The 27,133-nt window shown below is 38.4% G+C and overlaps 1 protein-coding gene across 1 annotated transcript in view; it reads left to right on the plus strand.

Annotated features, from left to right (window-relative positions):
* Nucleotides 1-27,133, plus strand: part of TTC6 (tetratricopeptide repeat domain 6) — a 41,344-nt gene that overhangs the window by 13,034 nt on the left and 1,177 nt on the right. Inside the window, exons 9-13 of the mRNA XM_054716561.1 lie at nt 1,316-1,435; nt 8,645-8,718; nt 12,086-12,296; nt 16,264-16,416; nt 17,963-18,133. Coding sequence (XP_054572536.1) covers nt 1,316-1,435; nt 8,645-8,718; nt 12,086-12,296; nt 16,264-16,416; nt 17,963-18,133 — 729 coding nt within the window. The remainder of the gene's footprint in view (nt 1-1,315; nt 1,436-8,644; nt 8,719-12,085; nt 12,297-16,263; nt 16,417-17,962; nt 18,134-27,133) is intronic.

A 27,133-nucleotide genomic window follows, 5' to 3' on the forward strand; every position in this document is an offset into this window, starting at 1 on the left:
TTGTGTGGGGGGCACTGGGCTAAACGAAAATTCATTTGTGCAACAATATGATGAATTGTTAATATCCCAATTCTGCAGATGAGGAAACGAAAGCTAGTGTTAAGTAACTTACCCGAGACTCAAAAGCTAGTAATCACAGCAGAGGCCTGTTACAAATCCTGCTCATTAACCTTCATGAAACTAATTTTATAGCTCTCGTTTCCTCTTGTGTTACATATTCAGCTGTCTAGTGGATCTTGAAGTATCTTAAAGGTTTTACATTCTGTGATTCTATAAAAGCAAAAGTGCTCACATTTTAGTTTTGTTTTTATAAGTATTATGAATTATTTTTACAGCCCTGGCAATGTTTGTTATTAATTATGCCACAATGTACATAACTGTACAATTCTTTTAGACACTTGAGTGCCTAATCATGAAATACTAGAGCACCACTGAGCAAACACAAAATACTATGTATTTGCATTTTCAGTTAGCACGTGCTGTAGGCATGTAAGTTCTGGCCCTTTTCTGATGAAATTATATGGTTCTTTTGGGCAAAATGTTCAGTAGAAAAATGAGGCAAGAGATTCAGCTCCAACTCAAATTTGGGATGGTCCTGTTACCTGGTGCAGAACGGTGACCAGTAAAAAATTGTTTATTCAATGAATGAAATAAAAAGGTAAAAGTAATAGAGAAAGATTCTCTGAGTTAATTCTCAACTAAGATTAATGTCTTAAAAAACACACAAAACCCTAAGATAGCTAAGTAATTTTCCAACAGGCTTCTTTGTTATATTAAGACCCATTTACATTTATTCATGATTTATTCTCTCAACAATCAGTTATCGATTGCCTACTCGGTGCAGGCACAGTGCTAGTTACTGACTTCGTAATGGTGAAAAATAAGGATCAGCTCTGCCTCCATAAAGCTTAGGTTTCTGTGAGAAAAACAATCAAATACTAAAAAGAACTTAAATTTCCAGTGACAACAAGTGCTCTGCTTTAATGTGGGCAGTCCTGGGGGGGAACTAATGCCTGGGGGAGGCGGGTGGTATGCCTCTTCGTCCAATCACAATGGAAATGCTTAGGATGCTTCACAAGAACACGTGACGTGCAGCCACAGTCAGCCCCGCGTATTACAATGCAGCAGCAGTCAAATATTTAGTTCAGGGGCCCCTTTACATCCAACAAATGATTATTTAGGGCCATAAATTGTAAGTCAAATTAAATACTAACTATGGGTTCCTAGTTTGGGCATTAACACATTTTTTCCTTGGCCAATGTAGCAAGGCTCTAAAGAGTTGAATCTAGGTTGTAAGTGCTTCTTTTCTTTTTAGGCATTAATAGATTATGGAATCGTGCTTCTTCTTGATGCTGGGAAAACTATGGCATTCAATACCTTAGTTAATCGTGGACTCATCTATTTAGGACAAGGACATCACAATTTCGCATTAGAGGTAAACCTGAACCCACTTGATTTTTCATGCTCACTTGTGAAAATAGTGAACAAGTTTTTCTTACTACCAAATGGCAATATTAATGAGCAATAACTAAACTTTAGCAATAATCATGTTGAAATACTTTGAATGACTAATAGAATTTTTGTAAAACATGCGTATTTTTACTTTGTTTTGATTACAGGCAAATAGCCAATATATTTTTTAAAAAGTTTCTAACTTGGTGAAAGTTCAAGACTATCACTTCTCCCAAGGGAGTATCTTGGCTATACAAATTTCAATTATTTAGCAAATAAAATGATTTATGTATTGTTTACTTTGCTGCTTGATGCTCTCTCTCATTTATAATTTTCCTCATTCTCCATTGACAATATATCAAACTAAATCTGTTTGTTTTGTATAGAGTGGAAAATACCTGCTCAAAATAGGCTACTGAGAATGGTGGGAACAGGCACTCAGGATTGTAGTAGAGATAGCATCTGCGATATATCACAAAGATACATGGTTTCTTTGGTTAAAAAATGCATTTCTTTGTAGAACAATTAAACAAAACTTACCATTCTCATTTTGATCTTATTTGTATTTTTTTAAATTAATTTTGGAGTTAAGATTAAGAAATACAAGACAAATCAAACAAAGTTTGCAGTTGAATAATGGTAGTTTTGCTTCTTCTTTGTTTCTGAGGAACTACAACAGAACATTATGTAATGGAGTGTTTCTTGGTTCTTTTCATCTCCAAAAGTGACTTGTGTTATTTTTCTACCTTTGGAGTCATATTTTGAGGTTCTGCCCCACAGAATTACTTATTATTATATTTGTGGACCGATCATGAGAATTCTCGCTTCATATTACACAGTGTTTTACAAAGTATCATACTTTAAAAAGATAATGGCTTGTAAAAATATGTAATAAATAATCTCAAAATGCAATGGGTATTTAATTTTAAAGCGTGCCGTTAACATTTATGTAAAACGTTTTTTGCACTCGTTCAATAGAAACTTATCTGGCCACTGGGTAAAGCTAGCAGTAAAACTATTGGTCCGCAATGTATTAAGGAAGTGTCTGAGAAACCATATTCTAGACAATTTACACTTTGATGAAATGTAATTCCAAGAGTTGAACTCCTTTAGGTTTAGGTTATACCATTTGGAATTTCCTCAGGGAGAGGGAACTAAAGAATTTCTCTGGAATAGGCAAGAAAGCTACAGAACTCTAGGGAACAGTGTTGGGAGTAGAGAAGTGAGGAAAATGGGGATTGGGAGCAAAAGACCTCAGCTGTTGGAGAATTAAATGCAGGGCCTGTGTTGTCTATATGGCACATATTTATTTGGTATTTAACATCAACATACCAGGTTCTCAACAATGCTGCACAATTTGTAATTGTAACTTATAGATGAAGAAGCTGATATTCAGAAGAGGTTAAATAGTCTTTTATCCAGGAAGTGCTAGGGCATGATTTGATATCAGGTCTCACCTGATTCCAAATCCTATGTATTGAAGGTGTGGAGATAAATAAGGCAGACTTCCTGTCCTCGAGGAGCTTTTGGTCTATCCGAAATCATTCTTAACCCCTCTCTTTTCTCACATTCTACATCCAGCAGTTCAGTAGGCTCTGCCATCAAAGCATATTTTGAATGCAGTCATTTCTCATTTTTTGCCACTGTTATCTTCCTAATTCCATCCTCAAGCATCTTTCCCCTGCTCTACATCAGGAGTTTCCCAACTGGCCTCTCTGCTTCTGCTCTTGTCCCTGTCTCTACATGCTGTTCTTCAAACAGCAGCAGACAGACCCCTTAAAAACATAAAGCAGACCATGTTATTCCTCTGCTCAGAACCCTCCAGTGATTTCCCATCACACTTAGAATAAAATTTGCACTGTTGACTGTGGCCAACGAAGACCCATCATGATCTGACTGTCACTCATTGATCTGACTTCATTGTCAAACATTGTTCTTTTCTGCACTCATGTCCCTCCACTTTGGCATTTTGCTCTTCCTTGGAAATGCCAGGCTTCCTTCCAGCCCCAGGGTCTGCACACAAGCTCTTCTCTGTACATAGAATGCTCTCCCTACTAATATGTGTGTAGCTCATTCCCATCTTTCATTTCAGGTTTCTGCTCAAATGTGACCTCCTCAGTCAAACAAACAAACAAAACAAAAATGTAGATTAATTGAAATAGAATATTAGAAAATTAAAATAATCCTATCTAATAAAAAGGGAATATGCAAATTGACCATCACACCATAGCAAAGATGGTGGTGCCCACAGCCAATAAGGAGGGAATATGCTAATCGACTGCCACATCCTCAAAGATGGCAGTGTCCACAGCCACAAGATGGCAGCGCCCAGTCCCCTCAGCCCCACCGGGGTGCCTGCCTCCAGAGTCCCCCAGTTCCCTCAGCCCCCCGGCCGCTCAGGGCCGGCCCAAGGCGCAGGCAAGCCTCAGATGTCGGCTGCCCAGAAATAATATTCTATTTCTAAAATAGAATACTAGAACATTAAAATAATCCAAAATAAACCTGGACAGGGAAAACAAACAGGAAACAGAGGAAAAAAGCAGAAAACAAATAATAAGATGGTAGACCTAAATCCAACCATATTAGGAGTGACATTTGGTAGGATGGTAAAAAATAGACCTATTTAGGTAATGAAAATGTCAGATCAGAATTTTTTTAAAAAAAGTCTCTGTCTACAAAAGTCACACTTTAAATATATTGATATAGATAGGAAAGGTGAAAGGCTGGAAAAAATATGCCTTGCAAACACAAATTAAAAGCAAACAAACAAACAAACAAAAAAAAAAACCGAGTTTCCTTTATGTAAATAAAAAATATTTGAAAAATTAAATTAGAAAAATGAGAAAGAACCAATGAAGACATATAAGACTGAATAGAAGGGCTAGATGAAGAAACAGAAAGCAGCAGTCTTAACACTTACGCAGGGAAATTTTTTTAGTGAGAATGATTGATTAACAGAGAGGTCAAGTGGGATGAGTGCTGACTACATATCAGGTAACTGATCCTCGTATGGCCTTCCTAGGAACCCTTGGTCAGGAAGCAGAGTGCAGCATTGGGACTCGCATTGTTTAGGAAGTTAATGGGTTGGATTGAGAACTTATGTCTCAATTTAGGTTAAGTGGGTTGGATTGAGAACTTGTGTCTATCTCTTTGTCCTCTTGAAAACCTACCAGGAAGACAGTAAAGGAATAAAAAAGATGTAATTCCACAAGGTTGAAGATAGTAGAAAAGAGATGTTCAGGCACCGAGAACTACCATTCTGTATTTTAATGCCTCAAACTTAAATATGAATGGGTAGCCAAGGATTCTACACTTAAGAGGAAAAATAGAGACTATTTTTTTAGGGATGATGGGAGAAAAGAAGATGTGTGGAGTGCTGGGGTAAGACAGCTAAATTCTACCCTATGTGGGAGGTTAAACATGACAATTCTCATGTTATTTTGAAATTTGAAGGTAAATAGCAGCAAGATGTAAAAACAATTGCAATTGGGGAGTGGGCCTCAGGGGCAAGGAGAGGTGGGACAGGGGATTGCTGCAAGCACTGTCAGTTTCCTAGTTGTATTAGACACCATACACTTTGTTCATGGGTTACTTTGATAAGAATAAAAGTAAATAAATAAAAAATGTCTTTCGATGCAATTTACAAATGACAAAATAAAATTGGCCTTCATTAAATAACACAAATAACAGGAAGTTGATGGAATTGGGGGGTGTGGAGAACGGGAGTGTTAGCTATGCTTTCAAGGAGATTGGTAGTGACAGGAACTAGAAAGACTGGGCCATGTGTAGTTTGTAGGCAGGGAGGGTTGAGGGGAAGGCATGTTAGGTCGGGGCATGAAACAAGAATTAAAAATACAGAAGGCAGGAATATGATGGAGCAAATTTCCAGAGGAGAACGGAAGGAACCAGGTCAAGAATCTGTCTTCTGACACAAAGACAATGTGGGTGAAGGTCCTTACAAATAAGGAATTTGCTTTGTGTATGAGAGGCTATGTGTGGTTTGTTATTTATGATCTTCATATTAGAAAAAAAATGAATGCAGAAGGGGAAATCATAAACACTAGTTAGCTTTATTCTAAGTAATAAGAATAGTCATCACATGTTTATTGCTGATAATTAAACATTTGGAGTCAGGTTGACTTTTGTAAGTTTTATCTGATTACAAAACTGAACTTGATATTCTCAGTCTTTTAAATTCTTGATCACTCTTCACAACTTCCAAAATAAATAAATAGGAAATAAATCTCAATTTGTAATAAATCTCAATTCCACTAAGTTTGCCTCCACTTTAAAACAGTCCTCTTAGTCCAGACAGGTTGGCTCAGTTGGTTGAGCATCTTCCATTTCTGGTCAGGGCACATGCCTGGGTTGTGGGTTTGATCCCTGGTTGGGGCATGTTCCGAAAGAAATTGATAGAGCTCTCTCTCTCTCTCTCTCTCTCTCTCTCTCTCTCTCTCTCTCTCTCTTTCTCCCTCCCTCACTCTTTCTAAGCATGCCCTCAGGTGAGGATAAAATCAGTAAATAACACAGTATTCGGGGGAGTTATCTGGTAGCATATTTGATTATATTACACTTGATTAGACAATAGATTTCTTATTTTCTTCCAATAATAGTTCCTTTTAGTATCAAAATATACTTCAGGAATCTAAGTGCGGATTCCATATCTACAAATTGGTTTCTCTGACTGAAACCTTCCTCCTCCAATAGGATTCCAGTGACCCTGCTTGACCCTGCTACTCCCCCTGCCTTCCCAAAGTTTGCAGAAGAGTTAGCCAGCTTCCTCCCTCTGCTGCAGCCAGGGAAGGTTTGTAGAAGGGGGAGGAGGAGGAGGGACAATGAGGAGGGAGAGGGAGAGGGAGGCTGTCTGTGTGGTTAGCTCCTCTCCTTCCTCCAAGGTGGACACCAGGACTCAGACACCTGCCCTCTGAGGCTGGAGAGTGCGGGTGCCAGCCTCCAGGAAGGGAGCTGGAGGAGTTCCCTTTGACACTACAGAGGAGATGACAGCACTCTCCTGTTCTAGCTTGGCCACCCGAGGTTACAACCAAGACTGCCAGTGAAGGTTCCTGCTGAAGCAGTGCTTTGGGAAAAGCAGAATCATTGCAACTTACTTGATATTTTTATATGTAGATACTAGAGGCCCGGTGCACGAAATTCGTGCACAGAGGGGGGTTGTCCCTCAGCCCAGCCTGTACCCTCTCCAATCCAGGATTGCTGGCTCCCAACTGCTTGCCTGGCTGCCTTCCTGATTGCCCCTAACCTCTTCGGCCTGCCAGCCTGATCACCCCCTAACCACTCCGCTGCCAGCCTGTTTTCCCCCTAACTTCCCTCCTCTGCTGGCCTGGTCACTCCTAACTGCCCTCTCCTGCAGGATTGATCACATCCAACTGCCCTTCCTTGCAGGCCTGGTCCCTCTCAACTGCCCTCCCTTGCAGGCCTGGTCCTTCTCAACTGCCCTCCCTTGCAGGCCAGGTGCCTCCCAACTGCCGTCTCCTGCTGGCCATCTTGTGTCCACATGGGGGCAGGATCTTTGACCACATGGGGGCAGCTATATTGTGTGTTGCAGTGATGATCAATCTGCATATTACTCTTTTATTAGATAGGATAGAGGCCTGGTACAGGGGTGGGGGCCAGCTGGTTTGCCCTGAATGGTGTCCTGGATCAGGGTGGGGTTCCCTTGGGGTGTGGGGTGGCCTGAGCAAGGGGCCTGTGGTGGTTTGCAGGCCGGCCATGCCCCCTCACAACCCAAGCGGAGGCCCTGGTATCTGGAATTTATTTTCCTTCTACAATTGAAACTTTGTAGCCTGGAGCGGAGCCATGTCTGGGGCTCCCTCCTCGGCCAGCAGCCATTTTTGTTGGGGTTATAATTGAAACTTTGTAGCCTTAAGCGGGTGGGCCTGGCCAGGGTGTGCTTTGCTTCCCCTGTTGCCGGGAGCAACCCTGACCTGCTCTCTCAAGCTCCATTCTGCCTCCATTTCTGTTTGAATTTATTTACCTTCTATAATTGAAACTTTGTAGCTTGAGTGGAGGCTTAGGCCTGGCAAGGGCAGGCGGAAAGCTTGGCTTCCTCTGTTACCTAGGAAACCTTGCTCTCTGTGGCTGTAGCCATCATGGTTGGTTTAATTTGCATACTCGCTCTGATTGGATGGTGAACGTGGCTTGTGGGTGTTGCTTGTGGGTGTGTCGGAGGTATAGTCAATTTGCATATTTGTCTATTATTAGGTAGGATTCATCTAAATATCGTATCAGTTTCAATGTAGTGATGTTCTTATTTTGCCTCAGTTCTCAAACATTTTTGTACGTCTTTGAAAAGCTTATGCACTTTGGACACTGTCTCTGGAGCCTAATGGAGGTCAGTGTTCAGGGCCACAGAGGCAAGATCTCTTGCAGGCTTTTAATTCTCTTCAAACAACCTCTTCCCCAGGGCCATTCCAGCCACGTTTCCTAACTCAAAATCTTGGGATTTTCCATTGCTCCTTCTCAGGAGGCTTCTAGGAAACCTGGACAAAATGATATACTTCTCCCCAGAAGTGTGAATTCCAAAGGCAGAGGCAGCCTTAGCTAATCCCCAAAGAAGGCCCAATGAATATCCTTTTCTGGGTCTGGGTGTGTGTTTGCCCTATAAAGTCCAAGTTTCTCTATAGGAGAATTTCCATTTCTATCTAGATGGGCAAGTCTTTGGTGGTGTGAACTGAGAAAAAAAATAAAAAGAAAGTAAGTGTGATCTCATTACACACATCAGGGCAAAAACCACTGGGAAAGTGCAGACCAGTAGCACAATATTCTGAGTGAATTTTCAGTTATGGGTTTCCTCTGCTCCATTCATTCTCACTAGATGTGATATTAAAAAGAAAAAAAAAGTTTTAAGATGTCTTTTAAAAATAAAATTTATTGATTTTTTACAGAGAAGAAGTGAGAGGGAGAGAGAGTTAGAAACATCAATCAGCTGCCTCCTGCACACCCCTTACGGAGGATGTGCCTGCAACCAAGGTACATGCCCTTGACCGGAATCGAACCTGAGACCCTTGAGTCCGCAGGCTGATGCTCTATCCATTGAGCCAAACCAGTTAGGCTAAGATGTCTTTGTTAATGCTTGTGTTATGTATATTCGTGGTAGAACACAAGCTAGAATGAAGTTTAAGAAAGCACAAAGGATGATGTTGCAAAACTAACAAAATTTATAAAATTGTTTCAGGATTTTAAACAAGCTGCATTGCTGAGCAAGACTAATGTGAGCCTTTGTCAAGCTACCGCCATGTGCTATCACAGGTATGCCATTTAGGCTGAAGTGAAAGCAAGTGGGATCATCGAATAATTATAATAGAAGACTAGAAAGAGGAAAATGTGGAAGTGACAGGGACAAAAATGGGGAGAGACAAAGAATCCCTGCATAGAAGTGGGGAGCACACCTAGGTGTGCCATCAGCACCCTCCTACCTACTAATAAGGTATTTTAACCAAGTCTGCAAGCAAATACCTGTATCCTGGCATTGGGTACCCACTGATTCAAGCCCATTTACTGGGCAAAAGGACCTGGGTGATACATAGAATAAAACCATGCACAGCTTGAAATGTCTAAGAATAAAATTAATTGATTAATTTTGTTCCTAAAATGAAACTAACCTTTAAAAAGCCTGTTTCCTGCAAGAGAGGGTGATTTCAAAAAATTAAATATTTTCAAAAAATTTTGCATTTAGAAAACATAATTCTAAATCTAAAACTAATTAAAATAATACCAGTAAACATCTATAAGATACAATAAAATCTACAAAAATATATTACTTAAAACATTATTACCTGCTATAAGTCAAGTTATAGTAGGGGAGAAGAGAACAGTTACATAGGCTAAAATACAGAAGATCACTTTATAATTTGTTCTGACATAATATTACATAGATTTTTACTAATTATAAGTTTTACATTTCTACATATACATTTAACATCTAAAATTAATTTCTGGTCATTTTGCTTTTAAAAGTATAGAGATTCAGCATGTGAAGATTTTATGTGAGATAAAATTTATTTGGTGAACTAGTAGTTTACAGTATTATTTTTTAAGACAAAAATAATAGCAATTAATTGGAGGGGAAATGAGAATAGTTCATAAACTATACAGACTAGGCTATTTAAATATCCAATTTTGAATTATTTTGGAAATAAACATTTCTTTTTTTTTCCTTTTTAGGACATAGCACAGCTACATTTCCCTATGAAAGTTAGATTTTTTTAAATTTTATGAACATAATAATGTAACTTGTGAAGATGTCTTTGTGTTTAAAGGCCTAAATTGGGACCTGTATTTTATATAGACAGCAAAACATAGTCACACCATTGTCTGTTTTAATCCAGCAAACTTTGTACAATCCATCCCTTTAAGTAATTGTCATCCTTGAAAAGAGATGGAATAATGATGACTGATATGTTTGTTTTGGTGGGTGAGTACAGACCAAAAATGTCTGAGGTCATTGCATTCTCTTAAATTAAAAACGGACTCCAAAATTTCTCCCAAACTCATTCCTGTGTTTAACAACTGAGTCAGTAAATTTCTCTGTGTCTGTTCCCAATCTCTTTCATGAATTGTAATCACTGGATATACTACATGGCGGAGCCTTCTTAAGCTGATACTGCTTTGCAATTCCAAATAACCAACTTTTATCAGTTGATTAGAATCTCTATTGTCCCTTAATAAAAGTAGAATTTAAATCACCGGTAAAGCCCTAATAACCGACAGTCCCAATTCCATGTGTTTTGAGTTTTAACAGTTTTGCTGAATTTAACAATAAGAAATATTTAGTGATTGATTATATCTACTTCAGGAAAAATATTTTGCTTTTCAAGGTTGTCTATAACATACTTATATCACAGCAGTACAGTTTCTCAGTATTGGAGATTAATTACTGGTATCTTATAGTGGGGAAAGTAAAAATTTTCCCAATTGAAAAACAATTTTGAAAAAGAATAAATATTTGAAATTTAGGGCTTTGATCTTTGAACTCAGGGGGTTGCAGACTTTTGAAGTATGCCTTTGTGTATCTCTGGTTCTCACTCTTGTGGTTGCTAGGAGACAACATTCCTTAGGCTGAATATCTACTTGTTGCCCAATTTGGTCACGAAGAGTGTTGTGCTACAGTTGCTTTTTAGATCCCTTTATGAAAGCCATCTTCATATGAAAAAAAAAAAATGTCACAGAGGAGAGCGTGATTACTCAGAGTTACATATCCTAGCCACTTCTTTTTTTTTTACCTCAGCACATTGATTTTACTATTCTTATATTTGCATACAATATTTTTGAAACGTTGACTCTGCAAGCCACATTCTTTAGTTTGGGGAGGTATTTATGATTTATTTGTACAACTCAGTAGGGCACATCTGGGCACGTATGTGATTAATTTAGGAAATGTGGTGGCCTCTGTCTGTGGCACCGACGGCAACAGCTCACAGTCCCGACTGAAGGATGGGCCCTGGTGAGAAGACGCACCTCTGTCAGTGATCACAAACACATCTTATTTTAGAAAAACGAATTTAATATACTTTCATGTCTGTGGTACCCGACTGATACCTAAGACTTTTATGTATTGATGAACATGTATCCTGACATAATACATTTTTTCATTGCTAACTGCCATGTGATCATTTAACAAGAGCTTCAATCTACAGGATACTCTGATATACTCATCTTCAGAAAAATGAAATTGTTGTTTCTATCGTGGCCCCTGCATCATTTTTTCCCTGTTGATGCGGGGAGCTGGGTGTCTCTGGCTTTGACACTGTCACCTCCCCTGGACTTGATTTTTAGTTGTCACCTGATTTGAAGTGTTGGTAGGTGATTTTCAAGGTCCCTTTCCAGTGTTAAAGTTTAATGATTATTTACTTAGTTGAAACAGAGTAGATGCTCATTACATGCTAGTGCTGATAACTAGATAGGTATAGAAAAATGGCTTCCTCCAGGCTAATTGAGATGAAATGTAATTATTAGATATGCATATGAGATGGAAAAGTGACTCCTTTATGAAACATATTTGATTCCCTTACCAGCCCTCACCCACACCACAAAAGAATAAATAGGGAAGAAAACCTGAGTTATTATTTAGTTATATATATTTACAAATTAATAAATAAAATGCATTTTTCTTCTTTTTATCTTCTCTCCTGGTGTCCAAAAAGAAAGGGCATACCTTTATAGATCTGAAGTAAGGACTCCCATGTATAACATTTTGGTTCCTTTTGTTGTATAAGGAAATATTAAATACATATAAACTTATTATAATCTGCTTTAAATAGTGTATTCCATCTATATACTCCCTCCCTCCCCCATATTGGACACAGATAGCTATTAAAAACAGGCTCAGGAATGCCATGCAGCCTTTTATAAATCTGAAAAGAGAACTCTAGAATATTATCCCAGTATATTCTGCTATGAAAATGGCTCTTACCTCCCTCTTTCCCTTTTACCACAATCTTCAAAGACCCCTTCAGCCTTTCTTAGGTCATGTGGACTCATGTTCTTACTTCCTATGATGGTTAATAAAGTGAAAATTTTTTTGTAAGAGTGAATGTAAACCTTTATGAAAATTTTATATACAGGAAAGTACTTAGGTAACTCAACAGAAAGCATCAATAATTTTATTTGTTTTCAGAAACAAAGAGTTTGAAGAAGCTGTCCATTTCTTCACATGGGCTCTTAGTATCAATCCTTGCTTTGTGGATGCTTACATTGGACGGGGAAATTCTTACATGGAATATGGTCACGATGAAGGCATCAAACAAGCGCAGAAGGACTTTCTGAAAGCCTTGCATTACAATCCAATATGCACAAAAGCCAGAATTTCTTTAGGTTACAATTTGCAGGTAATATTACATAACATTTTGGGCCATGAAAGTGTTACCGGTGGGGAGAGGTCTTCATCCCTGCTGGTTGCTGGTAGGAGTGGATTTCTTGCAATATCCTGAGGAAAAGAATTTTCTCAGATTCACATGGGAGAACAAGTGACTTCTTATTTGCATGGAATTAAATCCCCGGGTTTCCAAGGTCCCCTCTCCCTCAGTCCCGCCATAGAAGTGTAGCTTCGGTTTCAGCAGCGTTGAAATCCGAGCCCGTGTCCAGATGTCCAGAGTTTCCATCTATGTCTGCACACTCCAGTCCAGCATCAGGCTAACTTGACTTGTTCTCCCTGCTGCAGTCCATCAGTCCATTGCATGTGGGGTCCACATGACCATGGGCCATACGGGCAAATGCCAGAGGGCCAAGAGGGAGCCTAGAGCAACAAGAGAGCAAACACCTTTGTTTAGGAGATTCTGTGTTCCCCCATTTTCATGTGCTTGCAGTGGCTCTGCCTATTCTGGCCAATAATCCCTGTTTCTAGGTTTGACTGACAGGCAAGTACCGTTCCTATATCACCCCAACTTCACTGGGCTTGCATCTACCTCTGTTGGACCGCTTCCCCTAGTGATCTGTGGGGAATGGGCCAGTGGTGTGTGAAATTGCAGCTTCCTGGTGAAGCTGCACAATGACATGCATGTCTGGCCTCCTTTTCTGTGCCTTTCCTATTATTAATACAACAGTATCAAGAGCACCTTTTGGACAAGAGTGAGAATATATTTGGCTCTTTACTGGCGATGGGGATAGCTGCTCGCTCTTTGTTTAGGAACATGTTACCTTTCTCTTTCTATTAGTATCCACAGCAGCAGTGGGAAGCAGTTTCTCAGCAGCCCTGCCTGGGGAACCCATCTGGGGACTTGGTATACTAGTGAAATGAGCATCTTTTGAATCTGATTTCTTTACCACCTTCACCCCTTTCTACCTCACCTCACGTTTATAGACAACTTTTAACATTTGCCTGATGAGTTTCACATATAAGAACCTGGCTAGCATTTGTTTCACTAGCTCATATCTGGACTCCATAACTTTTGTCCTATTGAATTAGTGGAAAGCTAAATGAAATAAACAAAAAAAAGTTTTTGTATGAAAGTTTTGAAGTGGACTCCAGCCAGGCAATGGGTCAGACAACCACTGTATAGGGACTTCTGAATTTAGGGCATCTTCTAAATGGCAGTGAATTAGAACATACTGGGAAGGCAAGACGCCAGGCATTTGTCCTTCCAGCAAGATGGAAGAGTGCGACTCTGTGTGAGGCCAAGCAGTTCTCTGAGTGCTTTTTGGGACACTCTGACCTGACGCATCACTCACCAAGGTCTTTACACTATTAAAATAGGTTAATTGTGAGAAATGCTCACCTGTCCGAATTCAAATAACGGCCTCAGAGACAGAAGTATGGAGAAAATGAGACTTTTAATACATCCTTGATTGAGAGTGGGTGTCCATAGCTATTGTTTAGGCACACTTGGGGCAGCCAACACAGCTTATTTATTCAGTCTCTCCTCCAGCTCCTCATTGGCTGAGTACTACTATGGGGTCACCTGTTTCCTCATACATTGCCTAAGTCTTGCTGTCTTCCATTGGGCCATTTAAAAAAATTGGGCTGAGGCCCTCTCTAGCTGCCTCTACCTCTCCCTGTCTAGCCCAAGCAGGCACCTGGGGAGGAGTGGGGAGGGGTTTTTCCACCATGATGTTGGCCCACACACAGTTCTTTGTTCCTATATCCTCTTCCCTCCTCCCTACATTCTGTTTGCCCTGGGGAAGTTCAGCAAATTCCATCAAAAGCTGACCATGCTGAAGATGGGTCACAGAAGTCCATTTCCTACATAGTAACCTTTTTGAAATAAAGTGCTAAAAGTCCTATATTCTCCATGAAAAGGAACTAAATAATCTTAAATTCTCTTTTTATCCCTTTTAATATCAAAAATTTAAACACTCAGCAAAGAAGTATATTCAAATATTATAAATTGCAGAAATCTCTATTAAAATGAAATTAAAGTTGAATTTTTTCATTTGAAAATAAGTGAGTTTGTCTGGTTTAAGATTAATAATATTGGAGGTGGTTGTTGGAATTGGTGGTTATAGTGAGATATTCCCAAAAAGTTATTAATAAGGGAAATAAGCTTGCCTTCTAAGAATTAAACATAAAATTAGCCATTATTGTATCACAGTAGAAATTTGCAAAGTCAATTTAAAGAGACATACATGATGACTCCCAAAGCATCTAAAGCTGACTGTAACCCAATGGAATGAGTTACCATCATTTATTGCATTTAATAAGCATTTACTGAGCACATAGTATAGGAAAGAACTGATCTAGGCCTAGGAATAGAATAATAAACAAACTATACTTGGTTCTTCTTGGAGTTTACTATCTAGAGGAGAGATGAGCATCAAGTAGTCATATTCTTCGTTATTTAGTTATATGCATGGTAAGTGCTACAAAGGAAAAGGATGGGTTTTAGGAACATTTATAACAAGGGAACCTAGCTTTGAGGAGTAAAAGAGGGCTTTTAAAGAAATTAACATTTAAATTGAGGCGTGAAATACTAGTAATTAGTCAGGCATAGGAGTTGGGAGTAGGACACAGTGTTAGGATAGCGAAAGAGTTGGAAGGCCCAGGGAAAGGAATGTTAGGGAGTGTGGGGAGTGATGTGAGGTGAGACTAGAGAATTGAATAATAACTGGAATAATATCTTTTAACTTGCCAGTTAGTTAAAAATGTGAGTATCACTAACTAGAGCAGTGACATCAAATTCATGTTTTATGAAGCTGTCACTGGATACATATCAATATGGAAAAGGACTAAAAAACACACACACATTAGTATGAGGAAAGATTGAATCAGGAAAGGAAGGACTGAAGGTGACTTCAAATCCTCCTCAGGGGACAGTGATCATTTGTTCAACAAATACAGTTTTCCTTACTGTGTGCTTAGCAATAGAGATATGGAAGTGAGCAAAACAGATGTTGTCAGGAGCTGATGACAGATATAATCCTACTGTGAGGCTGTTTGCAGCTTAATATTCTAATAACTCAATCTCAGTTTGCCTGATTCCTTGTTACGAAATGAATTTGTGATGATGGTGGTGAATTTCACATAATTTGCCAAGAGGGAGAAGATTTGCTGGTTAAAGAACAGTGTCTTATTACTTATATCTTACTAGTTATGTGCCTTCTTAGTTTCATACAAGAGTCAGTGGGCTCATCTTGGTTAATGTGAGTCAGCTTCTGAGATTCTGGCCAGTTGTGTTTTTGAGCCCATAGGAATAAAGGACAGGCCCTGGACCATGTTGAATTCATCAACTCACTGCCTTCCTGTGAGGAGGTATTTAGTTGCCAGTTGGTCTTCTCTAGGAAATATTCTGACATCCTTCTATGCACAATGCCGCTCTCCTGACCTTTTTTCTTGTTTTCCAGTTGTCATTAAGGTTAGCATAAATAGATGCTTCGTAGATTTGCATGCATTTTCCCTGGAATACGTGTAGTGATCTTAAAATTCCAGGTGCTTGTACAATTTATCAAAATAGGTTTTACACCAGTAGTTTGTGCATTTATTTATTCAACACATATTTATTTTATTATGTATATTACGCAAAACCAGAGATCCAATGCCACGCAAATAAATACAATTTCTGCCTGTGTATGCAGAGCTCAATTTTGTGGTGATTGTCCAAAGCATATGTGTTCCACATGGTGGCTGTGATTTTATGTTGTCCAAGATTGGTATGAAATGACTCTATTAGATTTATTTTAATTAATTAAAAATTCTGTGTAAATACTCAGAGGTAATTACAGCCTACTTCTTGTTTAAAATATCTTATATTTAGCACTGTATAAATATATGCTTTCTAAAGGTTTTATTTGATTAAGTTAGAATCAAATATTTGTCATGTTATGGATAATTTCCTACTTCATGTAAATGGAAAATTATTTTAGGCCCAAGAAAAATTCCAGAAAGCTTGGAACCACTTTACCATCGCCATAGAAGTTGATCCAAAGAGCTACCTAGCCTATGAAGGAAGAGCTGTGGTCTGTCTTCAGATGGGTAATAACTTTGCTGCAATACAGGATATTAACATTGCCATTAAGGTAAAAATCCACTTAGATTGTGTTATAATTAGCATAAATTAACACATCAATGAATAGGGTTAAGTAAAAATATTCTGTTACTTTTTAAAGTGATTTGTAGAGAAAATAATATATATATTTTGTTCCAAGAGAGTCCTAAAGAATTATGGCTTGCCAGTTCTATAACCTGAATACATTTAAAATTCAAAAAACAACTTCCTGGTAAATGTTGATTCTCTCAGTGAATGCAATTTATAGTTTTATGGGGCATCAATATTATCTATATACAGGCAGTCTTCCGGTTACTTTGGAGATCTGTTCCTATGGCATGACGTAACTTGATTTTTGCCGTAAATCAGAACCCACTTACATAAGCACCTATGTCACTCACATGGAGCACATACACAGCAGTAATGAAGTAAAACAGTAAAAAAAATTTAAAAGAAAGATAGCAATTCCTGACCTTTACTTGTGGTAAATAAATAATAAAAAACATAAAGCACATGTGTACATACGTCAAAATGACAGAACTTTTTTTTTATAAACACTGTAAATGAGAGATGGTGACGTAATCAAGAAACAACGTAAGTCGAATCCGAAGTAACCCGAGGACTGCCTGTATATAAAAGCCTAAGAGACGGGCCATGATGCGCACTGACCACCAGGGGGCAGATGCTCAACGCAGAACCTGCAGAGCAACAGCAACTTTGCAGAGTGCCCTCTTGCACTCCTGGACCCCTCGGGGGACGTTGGACTGCCGGTTTTGGCCTGATCCCTGCAGGCCAGGCCAAAGGACCCCACCTGCCTGAGGAACCCTGCTCACTCCACAGATGCCCTTAGAGTCCCAGCGCTGCCCCAGGTGCAGCCGGCTGGGGAGGGACCGAGGGAAGTTGGCTCCAGGGCGTGTCTGGCCTGTCTCATCCTGCCAGCCAACTTCTAATTAATTTACTTTCAATGTGCACAAATCCGTGCACCAGGCCTCGGATTTAGTTTTGTAATAAAAAATGAATGCAAAAAAATAATGTTCTGGGTTTGAAGGCACTACAGAAAGAATAATGTAATTCCCCAGATTCTTCTGTAGTGAAGAAGCAAATAAATACCTTAGGTTTTGTACACAATGAAAGAAAATCTTCCTCTTTTTTCCCCCTAGATTTTTGGATTCTGTTTCCGTAGCTTCAGGTAAATGTTGTAATCTCTGAGGTGAGAGAAAGGAAAGACCTGAAAGATAATTGCTGCTGCTTAGGACAAATAAACATGTTAACTATTTAATTTCTTTCCCAGCTTTAACAGAGCTAAGCAGATAAGCTTTCCCCCATGTTCTTTGGAAAGGAACTGAGTAAAGCACTAAGATTATTTATTTTATTATAACCAAAATCAACAAAGTGTTGACATTGAGCCAACTTCATACTAAGTCCTCTCTCAAAATATTTGCTCTAAGAGGGCTTCACCTGAACTATAAAGTTACTAGCTTCCCACAAGTAGATTTCATAATGTTCATTTTTGCAGATACGAAATCGGAGATAAATACTATTCCCAGATACTAAATACTCATACTATTAAATTGCAGATCAATACTACAGCAGAATTCTTAACAAATCGTGGTGTGATTCATGAGTTTATGGGTCAGCAACAAAACGCAATGAAAGACTATCAAGCAGCAATTTCTTTAAACCCTACATACGCGCTGGCTTACTTTAATGCAGGAAATATCTACTTTAACCACAGGCAGTTTTCCCAGGTAATGTGAGTTTTCTTTTTACATTAAATGCTTTCTTTGCTATATATAGTTTTAAAATTCAGTCCTTATATCCTATGCTAATCATTCATTAGTTCTTTTTTAAACAAATGTTGTCCTTCATAAGAATGTTTATAGTTAATTAAATGTTTAACCTCTCTGGATTTATTCTCCTCATTATCAACATCCATTCAACATTTGTCCAGCAAACATTATTTTGGACTTACTGAAGTGTTGCTATCCATTCTTTATCTTTTTGAGTCAGAAGCTAATCATTTATTGTCACCCTTTCATTTCTATTGTGATAAATTATTATGGCTATGCCTTTTCTCCAAGTACTGCTTTTAGCAGTATCCCACATATTTTGGTCTTTGAAGTTTTAATTTTTGTTTTCCCCAAATTTTGCACTTGTAATTTTATTTCCCCTTTGACTCAATAATAAATTAATAAGGCATTTGAAATGTCAAGATGGAAAGGCTTTTATATTTTCTAATTTTGGTTCTTATTGAGTTTTAATGTGGTCTAATATGTGGCAAGTATTGAAAAATATTAAAAGGTTCTTTTCAAAGAAGTATAAGATATACCTTATTAATTATATTTTTTAATTAGTCAATATCCATTCTTTTCTTTTTTTGGACTGAGAAAGGTTTATTTAAGTATCATATCATTGGTTTGGTTCTATATAGTTTTTTATATTTCTTATAATTTCTGCTTTATGAAAATTGCTGCTGCATTATTTCTTGTATAGATGTCAATACATATTATATATGCACTATATACTGTAACCTTCAGCATTATAAATGCCCTTCTTTGTTTTTTAAAGCTCTTTGGAATAAATCGCATCTGACCTCTGATTCCATTTGGTTTGCTTTTGTTTGGTATTTCTTTGTCCTTTTATTTTCAACATTTAGAATCTTTTGTTTTAGATGTGTCTCTTTTATGTAGCATAGAGTTGGATTTTGCTTGGGGTTGGGCTGAACAGGGTTAATGTGGGGAAAGGGGTACATATGTAATACTTTCAACAATAAAGAATTATTTAAAAAAAAGAAAAAAGACAATTTGAAAATAATTATCTTTTAATAGGCGGGTTAAGCCCATTTTCATTTTGGCATAATCAGTATGTTTGTTTTTGTTCTGTTATTTTTGCTTTCATGTGTTTTAGAAGAATTTTATTCTGTGATCTGTTTAATTTTTTTCAGTTTTTCTGATATTGAGAAAATTTACAGTTTTCCCCTTTATAATAGTAGTTTTATACCCTTATTTCCTTGTATTTTTAGTTTCTCTACTATCAACAACAATAAATTATTCTCCCTCTCATCTATTATTCAATTTTACTTAATAGTATTCTCTTTTAAATTTTTTTCTATTTGTATTCTTAAATATGCTTGAGTTTATTGTATCAGCTTACTTTCCACTGTCAGTGTTCTCCCATTGTCTTGTGAGTTTCATAATTCCTATACTGCCAAAGGATTTAATATTTGTGTACATTTTGTTACTCTTATTTCAAATTTTCGTCTTAGTTCTCTAGTTAAGTATATTCACTTCTCATTACCAGGTTTTTTTGCCAGTTTCCATGCCAACCAATCATTCTTGGTTGTCTGAAGTTGGTCCTTTAATAGAGTCCTGAGAAAGGGCTCATGTGAACAATATTCCTTGGATTTTTTCATGTTCTTCACTGTTTGCCTCTAGCTTTGATATCTTAAGGAGACACATCTGGGTTTAAAACCCTTGACTCTTTTGTTATTTTTCCTTGAGTATCCTGTGTTATTTCACTGTTTCTGATATTGTAGGTTGATGTCAAGAAGCTGGATACAATTCAATTTTTGTTATTTGTGACTCTTTTTTTTGTTAGGATAATGGAATTTTTTAATGGAAAGTTTTAACAATGCATGCCTTAGAGTTGACCATTGGTGTCAAAGTTAACAAGCACACAGTATGTTTTCAATATGTAGATTTCAGAAAAGTTTGGTTGAATTCAATGAAAATTTTTTTCTGTTTCGTGGTTTTGATTTTCTTTCTTGGGCAACTCTATCTATCTCCTGTCCTTTAGCTTCTATATATCAACTATTTTTCTCATTTCTTAAAGCTCTTAATTTCTTTTTCATTTTGTTGCCTTCTTCCCTGTGTTTTTTGAGATATTTATTCTCCCCTTGTAGACCTTAGAATTCAAGTTCTCTTTAGGTTTTTTGTTTGTTTGTTTGTTTGTTTGTTTCCATGTCAGACCTTATCGCCATTGCCTTTTCTGAAATTCTTTGTTTCTGAATTACTTTTTTCTTAAATGCAATTGCTTCTATAATGAATTTTTTCTAGTTCATTTTGAAATGTTACGTTGCAATCTTAATCTAGACTATAGCAGTACTTTTTTTCTGGTGAGTTTTTACTTTCAAAAAATTAAGTTACTTTCATCCTTGTTTTTGCCATGAAAGCAGGTGAATTACTTTTCTGTTACTCATATTTGAATGTAATAAATTATTTTCCTTCTCTAATAGCAGAGGTTCTTGTGGAAAATAGGAGGGTGGGCCATAGTAACTTGCCAAGTTAGGTTCCTTCTGATGCTATAGTAAAGGACTTTACAATATGTCCTTTCTAGCCTATCTTGGTTTGGAAGGCTACCACACAGTCTGTTTCTCTGAGCTTTTCACAGCCCTTGCCTTCTAAAATAATGTGCTCATTTAAAAAAGTTGTTTTTATTTTGCCTGCATTTTTTGAGACCTGTCACCTTTATATTCTCCTTCACCACTCAAAACTGTCACCACACTTCTTTTTAAAAAAAATATATATTTTTATTGCTTTCAGAGAGGAAGGGAGAGGGAGAGGGAGAGAGACAGAAACATCAATGGTGAGATTCATTGAACAGCTGCCTCCTGCACATCCCCTACTGGGGATTGAGCCCGCAACCCGGGCACGTGCCCTTGACTGGAATCGAATCTGGGACCCTTCAGTCCACAGGCCGATGCTCTATCCACTGAGCCAAACCAGCTAGGGCTCACCACACTTCTTAATAAAACGAACTTTGAGGCTTTTATGTGTGAAGAGGCTATGGTTCTTATCTATATTTTGCTGAAAAAATTCAGCAAGTATTTCCTGTTTCCACTTAGCTTTTCCTTCTTTCAATCTCTGCATATTCATGATGTACCTGCCATGTGGTAGGCATTTATAAACGCCTTGAGGATACAGAGCTGAACAAGGTAAGAAAGGATTCTTTTATGATGTAGCTTATATTTTATTGGAGGAAGAAATAGAAAATAAATAAGAAAATATTTGAAGCGATACGCGCTAATACAGTCTCACCTCAGCATTATTACATCAGTATTAGCATATCTGTGAGACCATATAAGATTGCCTGGTAACTAGTATAGATGGAGAGAAAGGATTTAAGGGCAGGTCCTGGGGAGCACCAATGTTTAAGAGTGAAGCAGAAAGGAGAGGCCAGAAAGTAGACTGAGGCAGGAGCATGCAGCCAGTATAAGCAGGCGAGCATGTCACTCTCAAGAATAAGAGTTTTGAGAAGGGAAAGGTGTCCTGTGTCAAATGCTGATGAGATGTCAAGAACGAGGAGGATGGACGAGATCATTGAGGACTTTGGCAAGAACATTGTTGGAACAGCAGTGCAGCAGAGGCCTGAGTGGGAAGGGTTGGGTTGAGGAGAAAATGTGAGGTGAAGAATTAGGGACCGATCCACTGGTTCAAGACATTCTTCTGTGAAGAGCAGTGAAATGGGGGTAGTAGCTAGAGTGGATTAAGAAGTGTTGTTGTGCCCTAACTGGTTTGGCTCAGTGGATAGAGCATCGGCCTGCGGACTCAAGGGTCCCAGGTTCGATTCTGGTCAAGGGCATGTACCTTGGTTGTGGGCACATACCCAGTAGGGGGTGTGCAGGAGGCAGCTGATCCATGTTTCTCTCTCATTGATGTTTCTAACTCTCTATCCCTCTCCCTTCCTCTCTGTAAAAAATCAATTAAAAAATATATATATATATATAAGTGTTGTTGTTTTTGAGATGAGGGCTAATTGATTCATGCTTCTATGTTAATGAGAAGGATCTAGGAGAAAGGTAGAAGTTATGGATGCAGGAGAGTGGAGAGTGGCAGGGACAATTAGGCTAAAAATCTTTGAGAATTTGATGGGGTTAGAGTTTGGAAGTTGCAGGAGTAGCCTTTGCTTGGAGCAGGATGCACGATGCATTATGTCATGAGGGAAGGCAGAGAGTCAGGGCACAGCTGAATATAGTTCGGTAAATATTGATAGTAGGCATTCCTGCTGATTATATTTCCTCCATGGAATACAAGTATCAGTTATCAGTTGAGAGTGGACAGTTAAAAAGAGAAACGGGGTGGCTAGGAGTTTGGTAGAGAAAATGTGAAATGCTTGTGTTAGAGAGTGGTAGGGTGAACACACCAGGGAAATGTAGCAGAAAAGATTAAGTTGTCTTTTCGTCTTTCAGTGCACAATTCTTTTTTTCTTTTTCTTTAAAATTTTTTCAATTACCGATAATATTTTTTATTAGCTTTAGGTGTATAGCATAGTGGTTAGACATTTATATAATTTAAGAAGCAATTCCCCCACCTGGCACCATCCATAGTTATCAGACAACATTAAGCTGTCATTTGAGGTTTGTGGTCATGAATTTAAAATGAGATCTTGACTCTGTACTGATTTGTATACAATTCTTTCTATACAGATTCAATGCTATTTTGTGTCACTCCACACTTGTCTCTGTATGTTGATCTCTTATCTCCTCACTCCAGTTAGATTGCAAGCTCGTAGGGCCAGGAATCAAAACCCTTCCTTTTCTCCCTAGATTTCCTTACTCAGAAAGCTTGTCTGTACCCATGGTTTAGACTGCATGTCAGCCTCCACCTTTCTTCTGAGCTCCTAACCCATATTTATCACCAGTTGCTAAATCTGAATATTTTACAAATGCATTACGCCAAAACAGAATTTCTATATCCTCTTATCCCCAGTCCAGTGGTTCTTCATATAAATCTTCTCTCAATTTAAGATGTCATCTTTCATAAAATCACCCCGGTAAAAACACCAGTGTCAACCATGACTTTCTCTTCCTCTCCTCCTTAATATAATCATGTCAGTTTTTGCTTCTTTATTTCCCCCCTCAGACTTATCCCTTTCATTCTGTGTCTTCTGACATTGTCTTGGTTTAGCTCTTATTCTTTCCTAAGTTAGATCATGACCCTGAACAGCTTGCTGATCCCTGGGATAAGCCTGGTTGACCTCAGTGGTGAAGCTAGGTGCTTGGACAGAGAATTACTGAAAGTATAATTCTGTAAGGCATGAATGAGACTTGTAGCTGATACCTCAGTGGACAGCTGGGAGGCTAATATTTCCCTAGGCTGACAAGCTAGAGTCAATTGACTTAAACGTCATCAAACTCAGACCACTGTCTGGCTAGGTCCCAACAATGTTTCTTTGCACCATGGAGTTAGTTAATGAGATGAAGGCAACTAAAATGCCCACAGCAATTTTCTGTTTCCTTAAATGTTTAAGATCCACATGAGAAGGAGACCTTTACATTTTAAACATATTTGTCATTTATAACTCTGAGCATCATGTATGATACTTTTCAGTTAGATCTGAAGTGTAGTTTGACATACTAGTATATTTTTATGGTTCTTTCTTAAAAACTGGGATACATTTGTTGGGCAAATATTTTATATGAAATGTAGGTTGCCCTCTGTCTTGATGTATTGGATGATTGGGCTTTATTAAAGACAAACAGACTTTAATACAGTCATTCAGCTATATCACTATGCTCCAGGCCTCTTACCTTTGTTTCTGACTATACTGGAAAGATTTATGGTCAGGAGAAAGGGTCCTTCAACAGAGTAAATAATCTCTAGAGGGTTGAAACATGTATGCATTTTGACAACTTTAATCGTTAATTAGTCATTTAGTGCTTTTAAACCACTTTTGGATGAGCTATGTGTATGCATCGTGAACTACAGGTGACTTTAAAAAATAATTAAATCTGCTTTCTAATTAATTACAGTTATAAGGGCATTAGAACAATTGTTAAAAAATCAAGGCCATCCATTGTGGTTGGTGTTTTTGGCCTCTGATTCATAGTTAATATTTCTATACTCCAAAAATCCTATTTAAATGTATAGGCTTTCATATCTATGTATATAAAAGCCTAATATGTTAAGTGTCTGACTGATTGGTTGACTATTCATTCGACCCCTTGACCAGTCACTATGATGCACACTGACCACCTGGGGGCAGATGCTCAGACTGGTAGGTTAGCTTGCTGCTGGGGTCCGGCCAATCGGGACTGGGTGAGATGGGCCAGACATGCTCCGGAGCCCTCCCACAGTCCCTCCCCAGCTGGCCAGCTCTGATTGGCCCTGATGGGGACTGGGCGAGATGGCCCCGATGGGCCCAATCAGGACTGGGGGAGACGGGCTGGACATGCCCTGAAGCCAACCTCCTGCAGTCCCTCCCCAGCCTCTGAAATATTTCTTCTAATTAACTTCCTTTCAATGTGCACGAATTCATGCACCAGGTCTCTAGTTTTAAACAATATATTTTGGAAATTTTAATAGAAAGGTAGATTGTTCAAATTTAGGCACATATTGTGTTTTACTAAATTCTGTTATTTTTAGCTGTGGCAGGCATTTACTCCTTCCTGACTGAAGTCCTGCTTTGGTGATGTATAATTGTGTCACTTTTTTAAAATATATATTTTATTGATTCTTTTACAGAGAGGAAGGGAGAGGGATAGAGAGTTAGAAACATCGATGTGAGAGAAACATCGATCAGCTGCCTCCTGCACACTCCCTACTGGGGATGTGCCCGCAACCAAGGTACATGCCCTTGACCGGAATTGAACCTGGGACCCTTCAGTCCGCAGGCCAACGCTCTATCCACTGAGCCAAACCTGTCAGGGCTTGTGTCACTTTTATTAATCATTTATCAGTGAATTAAGATGAAGCCTAAATTGCTTTTGTTGTTGTTGTTGTTAATCCTCACCTGAGGATATTTTTGCCATTGATTTTTAGAGAGAGTGGAAGAGAGGGAAGGGGGTTGGGGGGGGAGAAACATTGATGTGAGAGAGACACATAGATTGGTTGCCTCCTGCACATGCCTTGACTGGGAATGGAACCTGAGACCCTTTGGTGTGTGGGCCGACACTGTAACACAGGCCAGGGCCTAAATTGCTTTTTGAAGGAAGTCTTATCCCTGCTCAGAGTCATTCCCTTGCCTAATTTCTGATGATTGTGAGTCCAGCTTTCTGTTCAGGAGTAAATTCTCTTTAAGCTCTTCACAGGATGCCAGTTCTGTTGCCATCTTAACATCCTCAATTGCACTTAATTGCAGCATAGAAGAGTTGCCATTCTGGGATGAGATGGGTTACAAAATCTTGATCTAATTGCCTCTCAAAAATCATAGGCAGCCAAATTCTTGGAGTATTGCCTGAAGACTATAATGTATCTTCATTTGTAGACACTGGGAAAAATGATATCTATATATATAAAAGGCTAATATGCAAAGAGTCCCCTCAGGAGTTTGACCAGGAGACCAGGAGTTTGATCACTCTCTATGACGTGCGCTGACCACCAGGGGGCAGCGCGGAATGAAGGAAGGCCCCCACCAGCAGCCGGAAGGCTCTGATCGGCCCTGATCACTGGCTAGGCCTAGGGACCCTACTCGTGCATGAATTTTGTGCACTGGGCCTCTAATATCAATAATAATTTAGTCCTTACTAGATTCTGCATATCATTCTCAATACTTTATTATTAGCACACTTAACCCTCATAGCAGCACTGGACATAGATATCTATTTGTTACCTCTATTTTACAGATGTGAAAAATTGAGGAAAAGAGAGCTTTAGTTACCCAAAAGCAGAGATAGTAGAGCCAGGATTTGAACCTAGAAATCTGGCTCCATGGTCTCCTGACCATGCTATCAGGATTTTCTTTCACCAATGATAGAAGTGAACTGAGGAAAAATCCCTGAGAAACAGAGAAAAATAGTTCCGTGAAGGACACTGATAGAAAATGATCAGAAAGCTAGGAGAAAAAACAGGGAGTCACCCTGATTCAAGGACAGAGAGAGTTTTAAGAAGGAAGGAGAGGTCAAGAGTGTTCATGCCACAGAAATGTCATGGAAGAAAATAACTAGAAAATGTCCATTGGGCTTGAGGTCATCTTCCACCTTAATAAGAGCAAACTCATAGAAGAGGGAGAGGTAGGTGGAAGCCAGATTGTGGTGCTGGGGAAAAATCAAGTGGTAAGGAACTGGAGAGAGCAAGCTCTATTGTGGAAAATGAGTTTTCCTTTAGGGAAGTCTAAAGTAGGAGCCAAATTTTCATCCATCATGGAGTTAGAGAAGAGATTCTTACCTTCAGTGGTAGGGTGTCTAATCCGCATCTCAAGCCATTTGTGGTGAAGGACCAGTTTTTTTCTTTTTTTAATTTCTAATTTGTTGTTGATCAACACTCCAGTACTGGTATATGGACCACACTTTGAAGGGTCCTTCCAGCTTGATGATGAGTTATGAATAACATAGTCTTTGATCTTGTTGACAAGTTGGTGTTTATCTTCGCTCATCCTTCTTTATAACTTTTCATAGTATAACTGAGTTTTTAATCCCTTTTTAATATGGTTTAGAACCTTATTTTCAAAATTTATCTCTTTAGCTCTTAGATACTCTGCTTTTATATGAAAAGTGTTAATTTTCTAATATATTTTATCTTCTTATTGGGACCTTATTTTCTAATTTATATTTTACCTTTTTCTTGTGCTGTGCAGGGATGTGGGAGTTATGGGATGGGGGTAAGGTAGTGACTGAAACATTTCACCTGAATAGAGAAGAGTATTTATTTTTTAAAAAACTTAAATTTATTGGGGTGACAGTGGTTAAGATTATATAGGTTTTAATTGTACAGTTCTATAATACATCATCTGTATATTGCATTGCATGGTCAAGTCTCCTATTCTTCATCACTGATGTTGTCTAGAATTGTCTACTTGTGGTGATAACAAAA

The sequence above is a fragment of the Eptesicus fuscus genome, chromosome 5 (genome assembly GCF_027574615.1).
Source record: "Eptesicus fuscus isolate TK198812 chromosome 5, DD_ASM_mEF_20220401, whole genome shotgun sequence".
Taxonomy (NCBI): domain Eukaryota; kingdom Metazoa; phylum Chordata; class Mammalia; order Chiroptera; family Vespertilionidae; genus Eptesicus; species Eptesicus fuscus.